General features: G+C 38.3%; 2 protein-coding genes across 2 annotated transcripts in view; one reads left to right on the top strand and one right to left on the bottom strand.

Moving 5' to 3' along the window:
* Positions 1-2,608: 2,608 nt before the first annotated feature.
* On the top strand, positions 2,609-4,897 carry LOC131951294 (uncharacterized). Its single transcript, XM_059313656.1, has 2 exons — positions 2,609-2,644; positions 3,496-4,897. Exon 2 carries the CDS (start codon positions 3,668-3,670, stop codon positions 4,895-4,897), a length of 1,230 nt encoding a protein of 409 aa, XP_059169639.1. The 5' UTR covers positions 2,609-2,644; positions 3,496-3,667.
* A 1,945-nt stretch (positions 4,898-6,842) lies between these two features.
* The window catches only part of LOC131951454 (uncharacterized), a 41,844-nt gene continuing 27,680 nt past the window's right edge, over positions 6,843-21,006 (bottom strand). The window contains exons 2-4 of the mRNA XM_059313875.1: positions 10,694-10,828; positions 9,444-9,707; positions 6,843-6,956 (exon numbers count right to left, since the gene is read on the bottom strand). Of these exons, the coding sequence (XP_059169858.1) occupies positions 6,848-6,956; positions 9,444-9,707; positions 10,694-10,755 (435 nt within the window). The 5' untranslated portion in view covers positions 10,756-10,828 and the 3' untranslated portion in view covers positions 6,843-6,847. The remainder of the gene's footprint in view (positions 6,957-9,443; positions 9,708-10,693; positions 10,829-21,006) is intronic.

The following is a 21,006-nucleotide window of genomic DNA, read 5'->3' as shown; positions in this document are numbered from 1 at the left end:
GTGTCTTCTGTTCTAAACTAACGTAGCTAAAAATAGAAACACGGAATATCTCCATGACCTAGTTCCTAGAGTTATCCAGGTGCAAGACAGAACGTGCGGATGTTTATTTAGGTCACGAGGGGATATTCTAATTCTATTTTTAGATATATCCTCAAAGCCAAACTTTCACCGATGCAAGAGGGATGCTTAGATCTATATCGTAGTTATGTAAGTTGTATGTTATAGTATAGTTTGTATATGATTTTTTACAGACGATTATTTGTATATTAAATGATGGTAAACTTTAAACTTTTGTAGGCCAACCTGAATCAAAATATCGAAGTATGCATTCATCAGTAATTTAGTGAGTGATTGAAATGTTGTTTCTAATAATACTATTTTCAAGGCGAGTAAAACAATTGACTTCTTACTCCTAGACAGGGGTAAATGCACAATAATTTATAGAAAGATAATATTAATGATGGGTATAGTTTGACGGCTATGCCCACAATGCAAATTACCAATGAAAGATCGTTGCGAAATTTTCTTTTTTTTAAGTCATCAGCAAAAAATTTTTGTTCAAATCATGTAACATTTTCCTGTGTATCATTTGTAAAAATTCCTTATATTCCCGACATGAAAACTGGTTTGTTTAATAGTTATATAAGGTAGGGAAAGCTGGGCTAGCCAATCTCTCTAGATCACGCTGGTGATTGATCTGTTTATTGAACAGTTTGTGTACAAGTTAGATATTTCTACGGTAAAGAATCGACCTTTATTGGTCATTTGGTTTTAATATTTAGTGTAACAGTTATATGTTTCTACGTTAGAGAATCGACCTTTATTAGCCATTTGGTTTCAATGTTAAGTGTAAAAATTATATATTTCTACGATAAAGAATCGACCTTTATTGGCCATTTGGTTTTAATGTTTTCTGTAAAAGTTAGATAAAGGATGAAACATTGTCACGGTTATGATTCATCCTTCTATCATGTGAAAGATAATCAACCCTTCCTTGTCAAAACTACCTTGAGCTAAAATATATCAGGTCACCGTTATGATTCATCATTTTATCATATAAAAATTACTAAAAACCCTTCCTTTTTATAACTTCCTTTTGCATCTCATTATACCACTTCCCCCGCCCCTCCCCTTTCTCATTTTTTCCCAGAACGCAGCAGGCGTGATATCATTTAATCTTTTATCTAACTTTAAATTTTAAAAAATTTTAAATAGCTAGTTCAAAATTTTATTTCCTTTTATTCTATTGATATCTTACCTCTGTTTTGTAGAAGATTAGGATTAAAGTTATTCTATGACTAGCAATATCGCATGTTTGAACAAGGGATTAATTGCTGTAGGATTATCGCAAGATTTCGCATTTTCATTTCACGGACCCTCCATTATTTTAATTGGAAACCTACAACACAATTCGCAGAACTAGAAATTAATGATCTCACGTGTGTTGAAAAAATGTTTGTCCCATTGATCCAACCCTGACCCCCCCCTCCCCCCCCCCCCCTTCCCCACCAACCGTAAAGAGCTTCTGAAAACTGGTTTACCCTTTCCACCCCGACCACAGAGAAAGGTGTGCGTTTTTATTTTATTTTCTTCCTGCTTTGAATAAGGAACTAATCACCGATGCCATTATTCTCAAAAATTAATCTCAAACTCCCGACAACAAAAATATTGAATCAAGACTAATTTCAATTTCATGCTTGTTTTAAAGCAAATATTTTTTGTCGTGTCGAGTTCTTAAATTAAGAATCACTAAAAAGTGGAAAATAAAACAAATTTAAAAAAAAAAAACAACTTAATAGCAAAAGCTTTTAAATGCACTTTTCATAAAAGTTTTGGTCTCTCATGAGACATATTTTAACGAATTAGTTTTATTTTCTTATTTTCATTGCATTTTAAAGCTTGTTGCTATAACGTTTATTGAAAATATTTGTTTTATTGTTATTCTATCCGTTATTCGATCCTACCGCTTAATTTTTAGAGAGCGTTGAAGTAATCTTCTCTTGAGACGTGTGAGTAGGTTTTCTATATGGTTGTTCAATGTCCACATTTCTGCAGCATAGAACATTCTCTTGTCTTGGATCTCCGCTTTAGGAAAGGTTTTTATAGACGTTTCCTAGTCTAGTTTCTTGAAGGCTTAAGAGCAACACTTTTAGCTACTTGTTTGATTCTTGCAGGTTCGCTCTTGAATGTCTTGAGACGTGAGTTTGAAATCGGGCTAAATCAGCTGACGATACATTTAGGTCTGTCAAAAACTACAACCTCACAAACTCTCTGGTTTTATTAGTTTGAGCCCGAAATTACACAATTCGTTTAGTATATCATTTAACATATATGTGATATGTCTTATGTTAAATCTCGCAAGTCGTATACTAGATGTCACATTTCACCATTTTCCTGTCACAATCAAATGTCACTTAATACACCGTATGAAACGTGTCAAAAACCACATACCACTTGTCATATGCGAACATGTCATATCACGCATCAGTAATTCTTTTTCTAGAATGTTCCTTGTTTGGCTGGCTCTGTGGTGCCTGCTGATGGTGGAGGTCACGTGTCAGACACCAAACGTCATGTGTCCTCTCGTCAAGGTGGGCGGACCCTTAACATTAACCTGCGGTGGTGAGGTGCCAGTCAGTCACAGGTAAGGCTTAGAGTTATGTAATGGCCAATTAGTTTAATTAAAGCAGCTAGTCACAAACTATCGAGTATCCTCAGTTTTAGCTTACATCTCAAGCTATTGGTTGGGGTTTAAGAACATGACTCTACTTTAGGGGGGGGGGGGGGGGGATGCTGACTGGACTAAGAACAATATCGTTGAAACGAAAAATAAATTTGTTGATTTCTTGTTTTTAAATAGCTCAACTTACAGTAAAAATATTTTGAAATGTTTTAACTATCAATAGTTTTCTTATTTTCGCAATTGTTTATTTTTTCAATGTCTACCCCCCCCCCCTGAACGTTATGGAATTTATATAGAAAACTTACCCCCCAGAAAAAAAATGTTGCCCCCCCCCCCTCCAAAATATCAAGTGGAATTCCTTAATAGATTTCCCGGAAAAGCCAAAAAACCTCGAAAAAATGCAGTTTTTGGCCCATATCTCGGCAACCAGACCACTTAGCGACTTGAAACATTTACCAATCGATTTATGCCATAATTTAGAACTATATTGCCGAAGAAAGTTTTCAAAAATATCCTTTTGTTCGGTCACAAATTTTAAAATTACATAAACACCTACAAACCGATCGTTCTCCTAGCTTGAACGCACCCCAGCATTATACGTCAGAGCTATTTTTAGATAACATAAGGAAATTGCGTTTAAATGTCACTAGACTTTTTAATTAACTTGTTTTTTTAATAATTGAATGTTTTATTTAATTTAAATAAAGTTTTTAAACATTTTTTTTCACATTATATTGTAAGCAAATGTCCGGTATATCTTACCGAGGTCTGTGTATAGAGGGAAGTATCTAATCTTTTGTCTTCCTGATTAGGTTCATCTTCTGGAAGCTGAGCGGTCCACGTGGCGAGACGACAGACATCGCCAGCTGCTACTTTGATGAACAGTGTGAAATCTTCGAGAGCCAGTCCTTGTACAAGCTAGTGACAAACTCCACAACAGACACGTTCTCCAGCCAACTGACCATCACGTCCTTACACACCTCCATGAGCAGACACACACTCATGTGTCAGGTCAAGGACACATCAACCAGCACAGTAACCACGCCCAGCCAATGCGTCATCCAGACGTACACGCCCCCTGTGTCCGCCAGCTGTCAATCAAACGTTCTTCCATATAAAGTATACATCAGCTGCACCATCGTGAATGTTTACCCAGATGTTGCATGTTTCCTACACGAAGATCAAAGCATCACTGGGAATATGATAACCATGACGTCATCAAAACGTCAGCTCACACACGGATCCCTCCCGTCTTACACCGTTAAGTGTACTCACACCGCTGTGCTAGAACCTAACCAAAACTACACCTACAAAGTTTCGTTTGCTCCCAAATCGAACTCACCCGACCATCAAATCCCCAAGTACGATACCCCGGTCATCAACTACAGTGTACCGTATGTAGAGAAACCTTCAGTCAAACTTTCAATCGATAGATCAGTGTCAGCTTGCCTGAAAGGTAAAACTCTCCCCACAGTCGCAAAGTGCCATGTCCTTAAGGTGCCAACAGTCCCGGTGGTCAAGATGTATTTTGACGAGAAGGACATCCGGATAAAAAGTTTTGACAAAACTAAAACACACAAGCTGTTTAACGCTTACACGACGTTTGAACACATGCTGACCGCTGAGAATAATGTGAGAAATTTCACGTGTGTTGTGACCTACAAATATCGCGGCAAGATACACACCATGACAGAATCAACACACGTTGATCTTGACGAGCCCCCAATATTTAAAAATGAAAACGATGAATTAAACACCACGTTAATAGCGCTGGGCGGCGGCACGTCTAGACTAACCTGCGCCGTTAAAAAACTTAAAACCAAACACAAGATTCTGCTCACGGCGACCTGCTACGGACAAGACAAACAGGTCATCATGACAAACACATCTCAAGGTCATGAGGTGCATTTTAATGTTACCTTAAACAACACGTATTGCGCATGCGTTATGTCAGACAAAACTTACTGCTACAGCAGAACGGCCAACCTGACAATCATAAGCCAAGAAGTACAAACAGCGCAACAAATTTCAGGGGACATAACTCTCACTAAACAAGCGGCTTATCTTATCACAGCAGGGGTGGTCGGACTTGTAGTTGTCGTAGCCTTGCCTATAGGTGTGTGGATGTACCGTCAAAAAATGTGTCAGCCGTCCGCAGCTAAGCTAAACAACAACCGCAGAAAACGTAACAAAAACACAGCAGTATTAATCTAGCGATGTTGTTGTAGTTATGTTTTTAACTTTTTGCTCCGCTTGATAAACTTTGCATTTATAATCTTACCCGGGCATTAGCTTGTTAGTGATCTTGCTCACATTTTGCTCTATCGTCAAGTTTTTGCTTGTTTTTGGGTAGTTTTTTTTTTAAATTTTTTTAAACGAAACAATTTTAAATATTTTGTGAGTGAAAACATTCAGTTATTGTTTTTAAAATTCATTACATTTTACGATAGGATGTCGAACATTTTTTGTGGGTTTTTTTTTAAATTTTTTTTTTTGTAAATTGTGGCAGCATTTTCATTTGATTATTTAATGATTATTACTTCTAGAGTTTTATTTTTTATAGTTTCATTTTGAAGTAATCTGTTTTAAACAAGTTAATTAAAAAGTCTAGTGACAATTTTAGCGCAATTTCCTTATGTTATCTAAAAATAGCTCTTTCGTAGCGTAAATCAAGAGCAGGGTTAGTAAAACCATTGGTTAGTTATTAAAACGTTTTTTATTAAAAAAAAATTTCAGTATTTTACATGTTTTATTTACAATAGAGTTACATGACTAAAAACCATTGCGCGCCCAGCTACCGAACGTGACGTCGCATCCATTGAACGTGATGGTGCAGCTATTGAACGTGACGACGCGTGTGGTGTGGTTGGAAAAAATGCCTACTAATTCGGTCCAAATTTTAATTAATTCAAAAACATTTTTGTGACCGAACGAAAGGATATTTTTGAAAACTTTCTTCGGCAATATTGTTCTAAATTATGGCAGGAATCGATTGGTACATGTTTCAAGTCGCTAAATGGTCTGGTTGCCGAGATATGGGCCAAAAACTGCTTTTTTTCGAGGTTTTTTGGCTTTTCCGGGAAATCCATGAAAGAAACCCGGAATTTTTATAGCCTATGTTCATCCTCGTAACTTGCTTAACATAATTGCTTTTGGAACTAGTCATCGATATTGCTTCGTTGAGGAGGAGATACGACTTAAAGCTGTGGACACACATCCATCCATCCATCCATCCATTCATACAATGCGTCATCCAGACGTTTTTGGCCCATATCTCGGCAACCAGACCACTTAGCGACTTGAAACATTTACCAATCGATTCCTGCCATAATTTAGAACAATATTGCCGAAGAAAGTTTTCAAAAATATCCTTTCGTTTGGTCCCAAAAAATTTTTTGAATTAATTAAAATTTGGACCGAATTAGTAGGCATGTTCATCCAACCACACCACACGCGTCATCACGTTCAATAGCTGCACCATCACGTTTAATGGCTGCGTCATCACGTTCGGTAGCTGGGCGCGCAATGGTTTTTAGTCATGTAACTCTATTGTAAATAAAACATGTAAAATACTGAAAAATTTTTTAATAAAAAACATTTTAATAACTAACCAATGGTTTTACTAACCCTGCTCTTGATTTACGCTACGACAGAGCTATTTTTAGATAACATAAGGAAATTGCGCTAAAATTGTCACTAGACTTTTTAATTACCTTGTTTAATAAAGAGCCTTAGCTGGATAAAGGCCGTTTTGTCTAGTTTTTAAACAACAATGAACTAATGTCGACAATGGGGCATTATCACCCAGGCAAAGACAGTTTTGCCAAACAAAAAATAAAATAAAATGTTTACAACTGGTAATTGTAATTAAGAGTTAAAATTCAGCATATAATGATGAGCTTATATATTTTCAATAAAATATATTTCAAATTTTTTAACGCATATTTTCCATATTTTTCATTTTTAATGAACTGTTTTTTACGCATATTTACATATTTTTCATTCTTTAATTAACTGTTTCTCTATACAGGAACCAAATCATTTGACATATTACATGAAACTTTCTTATATATTTGTCTTTGGACGGAACTTAAACCTTGTTTTTAAAAAATATAAGAATATTTTTAGAGATTTTTGTAAATTGTCATGCTTATTGTCTCATAGTTAAGACAAACTAGGAAAATTAAAAGTTTCAAATTTTATTTCAGTTTTTTTTTTCTTTTGGTTCCAAGTTCTGATGTTAATTTCCAGACAGAATGTGTATTTGAGATAACTAAATAATAAAAAAAAATGATTAATATCTTTTTGCGTACAATTATTTTTTTTTAGCAACATACATAGCCTTTTATGTTTATGCTGTTTTATAGCTGAATGTACATATATGCATGCGTAGTTGTTTTATTTCTACTTTTTTTGGCCAACATTTTCGTTGTCGTGGTGAAACTGCCCCCTCAATCTTCGTGTTTCTAGAAGCTGTGTGGTCCATGGAAGACAGGCATTCATCATAAATACAAAATATAAGCTAGTCATTCAACACGAACACAAAATTAATAAGTAAATAATTGAACACCAATTTAAAAATTGGGGTTGTTTTATTTAGTCTTTTTGCAAAGATGTCGTGACTTAGGGATCAGTGAGATTTCTGGCACTATTTTAAAGTCAGTGTTTTCAGTCGATGGACCAGGTATGTTTGATACAGCAAGCTATGACGGACATATCAGTGGGATGTATGGCAAAGGTCTATTTAACAGTCAGTGTTGTCAGATGATGGACCACGTATGTTTGATACAGCAAGCTATGACGGACAATGTTTGTTCCAGCATGTGATCCTGAAAGATGATTGTGACATATAAAACCATAAGGCGGTCACTCAATCAATTTTTAAAGAACGGTCATTTAAATTCAAACTTCCTGAAAAAGAAAAGTAATTAATATAAATGGGTGTAGTTTCAATATATAAAGGGTGTGAATACAAAGATTATATTGAACCTAATGGTAAATACCGAAGAGCGCTTTTGCGACTCATAAAATTAACATTTTGTGGTAAATCAATTTCAGATGCCTAAGTATTTGTTAAATCCAGTGTATGTTTCTTTACATACAGTTAATTCAGTTGTGACACCGTATATATATTTTGTCAACATGAAACTATTTCCGCAATTAGTGAATCCCTGACAGCGATAGAGCCCATCTTTGTGGGAATAGGAAAACAGGGGACGGAATTCACCATCTCATCTCTACAAGAAAAGGGACATAATTCATTAAATGACCTCTACAAGATAAGGACCATAATCAATATATCACCACTACAAGAAAATTGACATAATCAATTACATCACTATTACAATATAAGGGACATAATCCGTTACCTCATTACAGAAGAGTTATTTGGTCTAAACATCTAAGAACCCCAAACCAACAATTATACCAGTATTTCACCATCTTCTCTCCCGTAGTCTAGGAGGAATTTGGTGCCTGTAATATCCTCATCATCGTCTCCCTCCTTCAGTCTCCCAACTCCCAGTGGCAACAGCATCCATTCTCTGAAGTCTTTCCATTTTTTTTTTCGTCACTCTCTTTTAAGTTTGCAGGTGCTTGTTCTAACAGATGAGCTTTAGCCGTCTTCAAAAACATACAATGTAAACGCTGAAGTAAGTATCGGTTATGTAAGTATATGTCATCAGCATACTCTGATTGGAAGGTTGAGTAAAAAAATAAACTTTAATTTACCAAAATCCCCATCTTTTAACTGTTTAAACGAGTCTGGTTACACTCAATTCTTTATCTTCTCAATAACTTATTCTAGCCTTCAATGTACAGATTTTTCCATTTTATACGCTACATTTCATGTACGCCATTTTTACTTTTTGCTATTTTCCGTGTGAGCGAATTTTTATATGGGCATTCTTTTTGGTTTGTTAATTTGTTTTGGTCATTTTTTTCAAATGAGAAGAATCTCATTGTGGTCATATTATCTGAACCGCATCATTTCGTTGCGCTACATTCAAGGAACTAAAAGAACACAGTACATAACTACTTAAGATTTACACACGTTATTAATTCTATCAATCGAGAGATTCTCAAGATCAAGGTCGTGACCTTACAGGAAGTAAACGATTGAAACTCTCAACAACATATTTCCTCATTGGTTAGTCATCGGGTGTTTGATGTCACGAAAAACATATTTGGGAACAAGAATTGATTACAATTAGACACAACAATTCTTTAGGAAATAAAAATGGAATCGTGATGAAAACTTTTTTTGTAAGGATTGTAAGGCAGAGGCGTATCGATCTATTCCGGCTCACGGGGCGGACTATCATTTTTGCGCCCCCTTCCTCCCAGTTCTATATTTAGTACTCCTGTGTGAAAAAAGCGCCCCCCCCCCATCAGTTGGAATGGATTGTGGCGCTTCTAACCAGTTACTATCCCGTAACATTTTCTCTTTCTGTGCCACTAAATTGTTATAGAAAACAGTTGAATCAATGTAAAGCCTTGTTGTCGTTTAGTTTCGTAAGTTTCACTGATTATATTTCAATGTTTCAGCTTAAATATAGCTTTTAAACATTTTTCTACCCCTTTTGTCACCCCCTTAGGGTCAGTGCCCGGGGCACCCGCCCACCCTTAGCTACGCCATTGTTGTAAAGTGTATGTTTGCAAACGTGTGCGTAATGATTGTTTTTAGTGCATCAAGTGATTTTGGTATTGTTATCAATAACATGCATGTGTGAGGTTTCATGTTAAATCTTACTCAGTTCACCTGGGTCTATTGAAGGTGTTGCGAGCTCTGTCCAGCATTGTTCTATATGAAGATATATACGTCCTAGGTCTATTGATGAGTTTTGACCACTGTCCAGCATAATCTATTTGAAGATATACACGCCCTGTGTCTATGTGAAGATGTACACGCCCTGTGTCTATGTGAAGATATACACGCCCTGTGTCTACTGATGCGTGGTGACCACTGTCCAGCTGTAGTCTATATGAAGACAAGGATACGGTTCCATGTCTCTGTGGTTCTCTGCTAGAAATGATAACACAGGATGATGCCATAAATACAAGCGTGCATATATACAACTTACAATAATATGATACAAGTGCATATACAAACAACGTATAATATTATACTACACGTGTGCTTTTACACAGTTTTCAATGATGTGTAGGGTGAAATTGCTTTAAAATCGGTTTTACGACGAGTTTAATTCGTATAATTTTATGTAAGATAACACATTCCGTCAAACTGTAGATGATGACATATGACATCACAAATACTTTATGATGTGTTGTTATTCACCTTGCAGCGACAGGTGTAGCTTGCGTGACCAGAGTTTGTACACCGTGCAGCCTACCACCCCCCCCCCCCCGTCTCTTATCACCCAATGGCCTGAATAAGTGGGCGTATGTCTAGTAAAACGCCCTCGTTTTCGCTGAATTTCCTGTCAAACTGAAACTAGATGCGGGTAATCTAGTGTGTTATTTCAGGCAGGGACTACTACTCGTGTGTTCTTCGGGGAAACCGATACTAGTTGTAGGATTGTGTGTGTACCGCACATATGGATTATTGTACCACACATTTGGACTATTGTACAGCTGGTTGTAGGATTTTATGTACAAAGTACATCTGGACTATTATATAACTGTACCGATGATGATTGTATGATTCTACGTAAAACATAAATCAGGATTCTTCGGTAATTATACACGTCGTAGCTTATGATTTAACTTAATGTTAACAACAAGGGGTGCTTAGCGTAATTAAGAAGACTAATTTAATGACATCATGATTTTTGTTAGGAAGCCGTTGTTGATGTTTATTGTTTTTTTAAAACATACCAGCTAGCTGCTAATTGTTTGATTGGTCGGTATTTGTTTTTCGTATGACGATATTTAAAAAAAAAGTTAACTACGAATTAAGATTCAGTATTACAAACTGAAGGACTTTAATCACGTGGTTCCCGGGTAACTGAAGGACTTTAATCACGTGGTACCCGGGTAAAGTGTACTCACTCTGACCGTGCTCCAGGTTCCATATAATGTCCACGTCTGAAAGTGTGATTGGTGAAATCCATTTTCAGGTCACATGTAATTTTATGCGATCTCGTATTTTCACAATTTCATGCGATCTCGTATTTTCACAATTTCCTGCGATCTCGTATTTTCACATTTTCCTGCGAATAAACAAGTCTATTGTTTTTAAAACTATAAATAAAAGTGCACACTTAGTAAGAAAATATACACCTTGTCAGAAAACCTGTGATAATTAGTTAGTTGAAGATAAAGAAATAAGATCGTAGCTTATTAAGATATTTACCCTGAGTGAGAGAGAGTTAAAAGTTGGGCTAACTTAATTGTCTCAATATTTTTTTTGTTGCTCTTAAAATTAGACTTGGAGTCCTAAACATTTTTCATTGTTGTTTAATAAATAAGATTTACTTCGGAAATTGACATCCAAACTCTCAAAAATAATTTTAACACAGCGTCTTATTTACGAGATTTGTAAAAACGTCTACACAATATTGTGAACATACTTATCTATAAAGTATTATGAACACACGTATCTATGTATCGTCGTATTCACAAATATCTATACAGAATTGGGAACACACTTATCTTTACATTATTATGATCGTGCCTCAAAACGTTTAAGCTGTATTTACCTCAAATAAATAAGATTTTAATTTTATCAATATCGTTTTGAACAATTAAAAAGCTCTGGATTAACACATATTTGGCAACTAAGCTTTGACCTCTATAATATTAAGCTACCGGTATGCTAACAATGGCCTAGATCTGTTAATAGACAATTGCCTAGATCAATAGTTAGGCTAACCTGCGGTGATTTAGGCAAGCAGACGTTTACCTGGATTAGCTTTGCCTAAAACAGCGGGAAATGGATTTTAAGATTTTACGAGATAATTCAGATAAGAATATCCAATTGTCTTGACTTAACTTTGATTGACCGAACTTTTTAAATTGAAGTTGTGGCGGCAGTGGGTGATGTTCATTGACAGGAACACGCGAAAATGTTGGGACGAAAATCAAAGTTTAAATTTTGGGATTTTTTTTCTTCACAAAATAGCGTGAAACATTAAACTGATGTGAAACAGTTGATAAATTGATGTTAAGCAATTTATAAAATGGTGTGAAACAGTTGTAAATTGTAACAGTTATAAGTTATAACAGTTATAAATTACAGATTATTTCAAAATTTACAGTTATAAATTATAACAGTTATAAATTACAGATTATTTCAAAATTTGATTTAAGCAGAAAATAAGCATATTGAACCAGATTTAAATATAAAACCTGGTAGAAAAACTCGTGTAATAAAATAAACATTCTTCCAATCGGTATTTTATTGGAGACATTACTAACCCAACCCAACTGATTGTCGATAGGTTTAATCAGAATGAAAAAAATGTGTTTTTACTTTCAAATAACATCGAGATACTATTCTTCTGACGTTCAAATATCTTCCACCATATCGTTGTATGCTCCCAATGAAAGACAACTACCGTCACATTTTGTTAGAGGCGTGTTATGAAGTAAGTGTGTCAAATAACGAACAGTTGTGTATTTGTCGTGTTGCCGATATGTAATTCAGTTGGTAAATTTTTAACTTAGAGTCACTAACACTCAAAGGCATTTTCCAGCTTTTATAAGTATTTTTTTATGTGTGTGTGTGTGTATGGAGGAGGCGGGGGGGGGGGCATAGAGACTTGAGTTATTAAAGCACATACACAAATTAAAATAAGTAATAGTTTTTTTTATAAATTATAGGTATCTAGAAACGCTATATATTTACATCTTCACTGAAGAAAAATATAAAGTCAATACATTTTTTTTTAAAAACGAAAATAATTTTTTCCCGATGTTTTCACGGATATATGTAGAATTGTACTATGTAGGGATGTAAAAAGTCAATACACCTTATTTCCAATATTCCCCCACCCCGTATATTTGATAATGCTTATATTGTTGATAAAGTTCCTTTATAGGCACAACGTATCTCGATTAACTTTTTATTTCCTCTACTTGATCTGGCTGTAAAACGCGCGTACCCACGAGAAGTCGTGTCTTTCTGAAAAATGGGGCGGAACATTTGACATGCAGAAAATCTTCCCTGAATAACTGTTTACTTTTAAGATCAGTTAAAGCGAAACTCGGTGATAAGTAGAGCCGAGTGAATTTACCCCGAAACTCCGTCTTCTTGAAATAGGTCGTAGAGTAACCGGATAATATCGCCCACATTGACTGAAGATTTTCTTTCGGTGGTATTTTTTGTTTCGTCACTTTTATAGGTTTTTTTACGCTACGCTATAAATAGCCAGTTGTTTTGAAAATTTTGCGGTGATTTTTTTTTAATATTAAAAAAATACAGGATTACTTTGCTCGTAGTTGTTCATATAATGCTGTTATCGATTCACCAGTCATAACGTTGTGTTGATGTGACTAGGTGTAGGTTCCAAGCTTCATCTACATCATTTTGCTTCTCTTATTAAAAAAGTATAAGGTAATATATACATATTGTTCGAATATTTAAATTTTTTTTAAAATATAAACCTGACTAAATTGTAAAAGTTAAATGAATATATATATATTTTAGCTACATCTTCAATTATATATCCGTTTTTAATATATGTGTGACGGATATTCTTATTTGTCGTTTCCTTCTATAGTTTCTAAATTATTAAGTAGACAGTTCAATTTTCAATTTATTCAATTTATTCAATTACGGTAACAATAGTAGGCACGAAGGCCTTTTTTTCACATTGGCCGTTTTAAAATTAACAAATAAAAACAACAATTCAATAACAGCATTAAAAAAAGCAATAGCATAGTAACGACTTAGCAGTAACATAGCAATAAAAATGTGGAATAAAGAAATAATATTGCATAGTTATAATACAAAATGAGATAAAAAAAAGAATATACTAGATCTAGATGAATGAGAAATGTTTCAATGAGTCAGTTAGAGAGGTCATTAAATAATTGTTGTTTTAGTTTAGATTTGAATATATTTTTAGATCTAGATAGCTTTATTTTATTAGGAAGATTGTTCCACAAATTAGAACCAGAGTAGGCGAAGCTATGTTTTTGGAAAAAAGTTATATATGGGAACGGTAAATTAAGACGACGATTTAATTTTATGTTAAAAGAAAATAGGTCTGGTAAGTAAGAGGGGGCTGTTTCGTGGAATATTTTATATATAAAATTGATTTAGTATATATTATCTTTTCGTTACTCAATTAAAATAACTTTACACACACAGATTCTGCCCCATCTACACACCAATTCTGCCCTATCTACACACACAGATTCTGCCCTATCTACACACCAATTCTGCCCTATCATCACACCAATTCTGCCCCATCTACACACTAATTCTGCCCTATCTACACACACCAATTCTGCCCCATCTACACACTAATTCTGCCCTATCTACACACACCAATTCTGCCCTATCTACACACACCAATTCTGCCCTATCTACACACCAATTCTGCCCTATCTACACACCAATTCTGCCCTACTACACACACCAATTCTGCCCTATCTACACACCAATTCTGCCCTATCTACACACCAATTCTGCCCTATCTACACACCAATTCTGCCCTATCTACACACCGATTCTGCCCTATCTACACACACCAATTCTGCCCTATCTACACACCAATTCTGCCCTATCTACACACCAATTCTGCCCTATCTACACACCAACTCTGCCCAATCTACACACCAATTCTGCCCTATCTACACACACCGTATCTGCCCTATCTACACACCAATTCTGCCCTATCTACACACCAATTCTGCCCTATCTACACACCAATTCTGCCCTATCTACACACCAATTCTGCCCTATCTACACACCAATTCTGCCCTATCTACACACCAATTCTGCCCTATCTACACACCAATTCTGCCCTATCTACACACCAACTCTGCCCTATCTACACATAAATTGTGCCCTATCTACACATAAATTCTGCCCTATCTACACACACCAAATCTGCCCTATCTACACACCAATTCTGCCCTATCTACACACCGATTCTGCCCTATCTACACACCAATTCTGCCCTATCTACACATAAATTCTGCCCTATCTACACATAAATTCTGCCCTATCTACACACCAACTCTGCCCAATCTACACACCAATTCTGCCCTATCTACACACACCGTATCTGCCCTATCTACACACCAATTCTGCCCTATCTACACACCAATTCTGCCCTATCTACACACCAATTCTGCCCTATCTACACACCAATTCTGCCCTATCTACACACCAATTCTGCCCTATCTACACACCAATTCTGCCCTATCTACACACCAATTCTGCCCTATCTACACACCAACTCTGCCCTATCTACACATAAATTGTGCCCTATCTACACATAAATTCTGCCCTATCTACACACACCAAATCTGCCCTATCTACACACCAATTCTGCCCTATCTACACACCGATTCTGCCCTATCTACACACCAATTCTGCCCTATCTACACATACATTCTGCCCTATCTACACATAAATTCTGCCCTATCTACACACACCAATTCTGCCCTATCTACACACCAATTCTGCCCTATCTACACACCAATTCTGCCCTATCTACACACCAATTCTGCCCTATCTACACATAAATTCTGCCCTATCTAAACACCAATTCTGCCCTACCACAAACACCGATTCTGCCCTACCACACACACCAATTCTGCCCTATCTACACACACCAATTCTGCCCTATCTACACACACCGATTCTGCCCTATCTACACAACAATTCTGCCCTATCAACACACCAATTCTGCCCCATCTACACACTAATTCTGCCCTATAAACACACCAATTCTGCCCCATCTACACACTAATTCTGCCCTATAAACACACCAATTCTGCCCTATCTACACACCAATTCTGCCCTATCTACACACCAATTCTGCCCTACTACACACACCAATTCTGCCCTATCTACACACCAATTCTGCCTTATCTACACACCAATTCTGCCCTATCTACACACCAATTCAGCCCTATCTACACACCGATTCTGCCCTATCTACACACACCGTATCTGCCCTATCTACACACCAATTCTGCCCTATCTACACACCAATTCTGCCCTTTCTACACACCAACTCTGCCCTATCTACACACCAATTCTGCCCTATCTACACACACCGTATCTGCCCTATCTATACACCAATTCTGCCCTATCTACACACCAATTCTGCCCTATCTACACACCAATTCTGCCCTATCTACACACCAATTCTGCCCTATCTACACACCAATTCTGCCCTATCTACACACCAATTCTGCCCTATCTACACACCAATTCTGCCCTATCTACACACCAATTCTGCCCTATCTACACACCAATTCTGCCCTATCTACACACCAATTCTGCCCTATCTACACACCAATTCTGCCCTATCTACACACCAACTCTGCCCTATCTACACATAAATTCTGCCCTATCTACACATAAATTCTGCCCTATCTACACACACCAATTCTGCCCTATCTACACACCAATTCTGCCCTATCTACACACCAATTCTGCCCTATCTACACACCAATTCTGCCCTATCTACACATAAATTCTGCCCTATCTACACACCAATTCTGCCCTACCACAAACACCGATTCTGCCCTACCACACACACCAATTCTGCCCTATCTACACACCGATTCTGCCCTATCTACACACCAATTCTGCCCTATCTACACACACCAATTCTGCCCTATCTACACCCCAATTCTGCCCTATCTACACACCAATTCTGCCCTATCTACACACACCAATTCTGCCCTATCTACACACCAATTCTGACCCACTACACACCAATTCTGCCCTATCTACACACCAATTCTGCCCTATCTACACACACCAATTCTGCCCTATCTACACACTAATTCTGCCCTATCTACACACCAATTCTGCCCTATCTACACAATAATTCTGCCCTATCTACACACCAATTCTGCCCTATCTACACACCAATTCTGCCCTATCTACACACCAATTCTGCCCTATCTACACACCAATTCTGCCCTATCTACACACCAATTCTGCCCTATCTACACACCAATTCTGCCCTATCTACACACCAATTCTGCCCTATCTACACACCAATTCTGCCCTATCTACACACCAATTCTGCCCTATCTACACACCAACTCTGCCCTATCTACACATAAATTGTGCCCTATCTACACATAAATTCTGCCCTATCTACACACACCAATTCTGCCCTATCTACACACCTATTCTGCCCTATCTACACACCGATTCTGCCCTATCTACACACCAATTCTGCCCTATCTACACATAAATTCTGCCCTATCTACACATAAATTCTGCCCTATCTACACACACCAATTCTGCCCTATCTACACACCAATTCTGCCCTATCTACACACCAATTCTGCCCTATCTACACACCAATTCTGCCCTTTCTACACATAAATTCTGCCCTATCTACACACCAATTCTGCCCTACCACAAACACCGATTCTGCCCTACCACACACACCAATTCTGCCCTATCTACACACACCAATTCTGCCCTATCTACACACACAGATTCTGCCCTATCTACACACCAATTCTGCCCTATCAACACACCAATTCTGCCCCATCTACACACTAATTCTGCCCTATAAACACACAAATTCTGCCCCATCTACACACTAATTCTGCCCTATAAACACACCAATTCTGCCCTATCTACACACCAATTCTGCCCTATCTACACACCAATTCTGCCCTACTACACACACCAATTCTGCCCTATTTACACACCAATTCTGCCCTATCTACACACACAATCAAGCCCTATCTACACACCTATTCTGCCCTATCTACACACACCGTATCTGCCCTATCTACACACCAATTCTGCCCTATCTACACACCTATTCTGCCCTATCTATACACCAACTCTGCCCTATCTACACACCAATTCTGCCCTATCTACACACACCGTATCTGCCCTATCTACACACCAATTCTGCCCTATCTACACACCAATTCTGACCTATCTACACACCAATTCTGCCCTATCTACACACCAATTCTGCCCTATCTACACACCAATTCTGCCCTATCTACACACCAATTCTGCCCTATCTACACACCAATTCTGCCCTATCTACACACCAATTCTGCCCTATCTACACACAAATTCTGCCCTATCTACACACCAATTCTGCCCTATCTACACACCGATTCTGCCCTATCTACACACCGATTCTGCCCTATCTACACACACCAATTCTGCCCTATCTACACACCAATTCTGCCCTATCTACACACCAATTCTGCCCTATCTACACACCAACTCTGCCCAATCTACACACCAATTCTGCCCTATCTACACACACCGTATCTGCCCTATCTACACACCAATTCTGCCCTATCTACACACCAATTCTGCCCTATCTACACACCAATTCTGCCCTATCTACACACCAATTCTGCCCTATCTACACACCAATTCTGCCCTATCTACACACCAATTCTGCCCTATCTACACACCAATTCTGCCCTATCTACACACCAATTCTGCCCTATCTACACACCAACTCTGCCCTATCTACACATAAATTGTGCCCTATCTACACATAAATTCTGCCCTATCTACACACACCAATTCTGCCCTATCTACACACCAATTCTGCCCTATCTACACACCAATTCTGCCCTATCTACACATAAATTCTGCCCTATCTACACATAAATTCTGCCCTATCTACACACACCAATTCTGCCCTATCTACACACCAATTCTGCCCTATCTACACACCAATTCTGCCCTATCTACACACCAATTCTGCCCTATCTACACATAAATTCTGCCCTATCTACACACCAATTCTGCCCTACCACACACACCAATTCTGCCCTATCTACACACACCAATTCTGCCCTATCTACACACACAGATTCTGCCCTATCTACACACCAATTCTGCCCTATCAACACACCAATTCTGCCCCATCTACACACTAATTCTGCCCTATAAACACACCAATTCTGCCCCATCTACACACTAATTCTGCCCTATAAACACACCAATTCTGCCCTATCTACACACCAATTCTGCCCTATCTACACACCAATTCTGCCCTACTACACACACCAATTCTGCCCTATCTACACACCAATTCTGCCCTATCTACACACCAATTCTGCCCTATCTACACACCAATTCAGCCCTATCTACACACCGATTCTGCCCTATCTACACACACCGTATCTGCCCTATCTACACACCAATTCTGCCCTATCTACACACCAATTCTGCCCTATCTACACACCAACTCTGCCCTATCTACACACCAATTCTGCCCTATCTACACACACCGTATCTGCCCTATCTATACACCAATTCTGCCCTATCTACACACCAATTCTGACCTATCTACACACCAATTCTGCCCTATCTACACACCAATTCTGCCCTATCTACACACCAATTCTGCCCTATCTACACACCAATTCTGCCCTATCTACACACCAATTCTGCCCTATCTACACAACAATTCTGCCCTATCTACACACCAATTCTGCCCTATCTACACACCAATTCTGCCCTATCTACACACCAATTCTGCCCTATCTACACACCAATTCTGCCCTATCTACACACCAACTCTGCCCTATCTACACATAAATTCTGCCCTATCTACACATAAATTCTGCCCTATCTACACACCAATTCTGCCCTACTACACACACCAATTCTGCCCTATTTACACACCAATTCTGCCCTATCTACACACACAATCAAGCCCTATCTACACACCTATTCTGCCCTATCTACACACACCGTATCTGCCCTATCTACACACCAATTCTGCCCTATCTACACACCTATTCTGCCCTATCTACACACCAACTCTGCCGTATCTACACACCAATTCTGCCCTATCTACACACACCGTATCTGCCCTATCTACACACCAATTCTGCCCTATCTACACACCAATTCTGACCTATCTACACACCAATTCTGCCCTATCTACACACCAATTCTGCCCTATCTACACACCAATTCTGCCCTATCTACACACCAATTCTGCCCTATCTACACACCAATTCTGCCCTATCTACACACCAATTCTGCCCTATCTACACACAAATTCTGCCCTATCTACACACCAATTCTGCCCTATCTACACACCGATTCTGCCCTATCTACACACCGATTCTGCCCTATCTACACACACCAATTCTGCCCTATCTACACACCAATTCTGCCCTATCTACACACCAATTCTGCCCTATCTACACACCAACTCTGCCCAATCTACACACCAATTCTGCCCTATCTACACACACCGTATCTGCCCTATCTACACACCAATTCTGCCCTATCTACACACCAATTCTGCCCTATCTACACACCAATTCTGCCCTATCTACACACCAATTCTGCCCTATCTACACACCAATTCTGCCCTATCTACACACCAATTCTGCCCTATCTACACACCAATTCTGCCCTATCTACACACCAATTCTGCCCTATCTACACACCAACTCTGCCCTATCTACACATAAATTGTGCCCTATCTACACATAAATTCTGCCCTATCTACACACACCAATTCTGCCCTATCTACACACCAATTCTGCCCTATCTACACACCAATTCTGCCCTATCTACACATAAATTCTGCCCTATCTACACATAAATTCTGCCCTATCTACACACACCAATTCTGCCCTATCTACACACCAATTCTGCCCTATCTACACACCAATTCTGCCCTATCTACACACCAATTCTGCCCTATCTACACATAAATTCTGCCCTATCTACACACCAATTCTGCCCTACCACAAACACCGATTCTGCCCTACCACACACACCAATTCTGCCCTATCTACACACACCAATTCTGCCCTATCTACACACACAGATTCTGCCCTATCTACACACCAATTCTGCCCTATCAACACACCAATTCTGCCCCATCTACACACTAATTCTGCCCTATAAACACACCAATTCTGCCCCATCTACACACTAATTCTGCCCTATAAACACACCAATTCTGCCCTATCTACACACCAATTCTGCCCTATCTACACACCAATTCTGCCCTACTACACACACCAATTCTGCCCTATCTACACACCAATTCTGCCCTATCTACACACCAATTCTGCCCTATCTACACACCAATTCAGCCCTATCTACACACCGATTCTGCCCTATCTACACACACCGTATCTGCCCTATCTACACACCAATTCTGCCCTATCTACACACCAATTCTGCCCTATCTACACAC

The sequence above is a fragment of the Physella acuta genome, unplaced genomic scaffold (assembly GCF_028476545.2).
Source record: "Physella acuta isolate Inbredline_101_S28 unplaced genomic scaffold, ASM2847654v3 ptg000065l, whole genome shotgun sequence".
NCBI classification, from domain to species: Eukaryota; Metazoa; Mollusca; class Gastropoda; family Physidae; genus Physella; species Physella acuta.
Note: the sequence above shows the minus strand (reverse complement) of the source record. Positions and strands in the feature narration are given on the sequence as shown.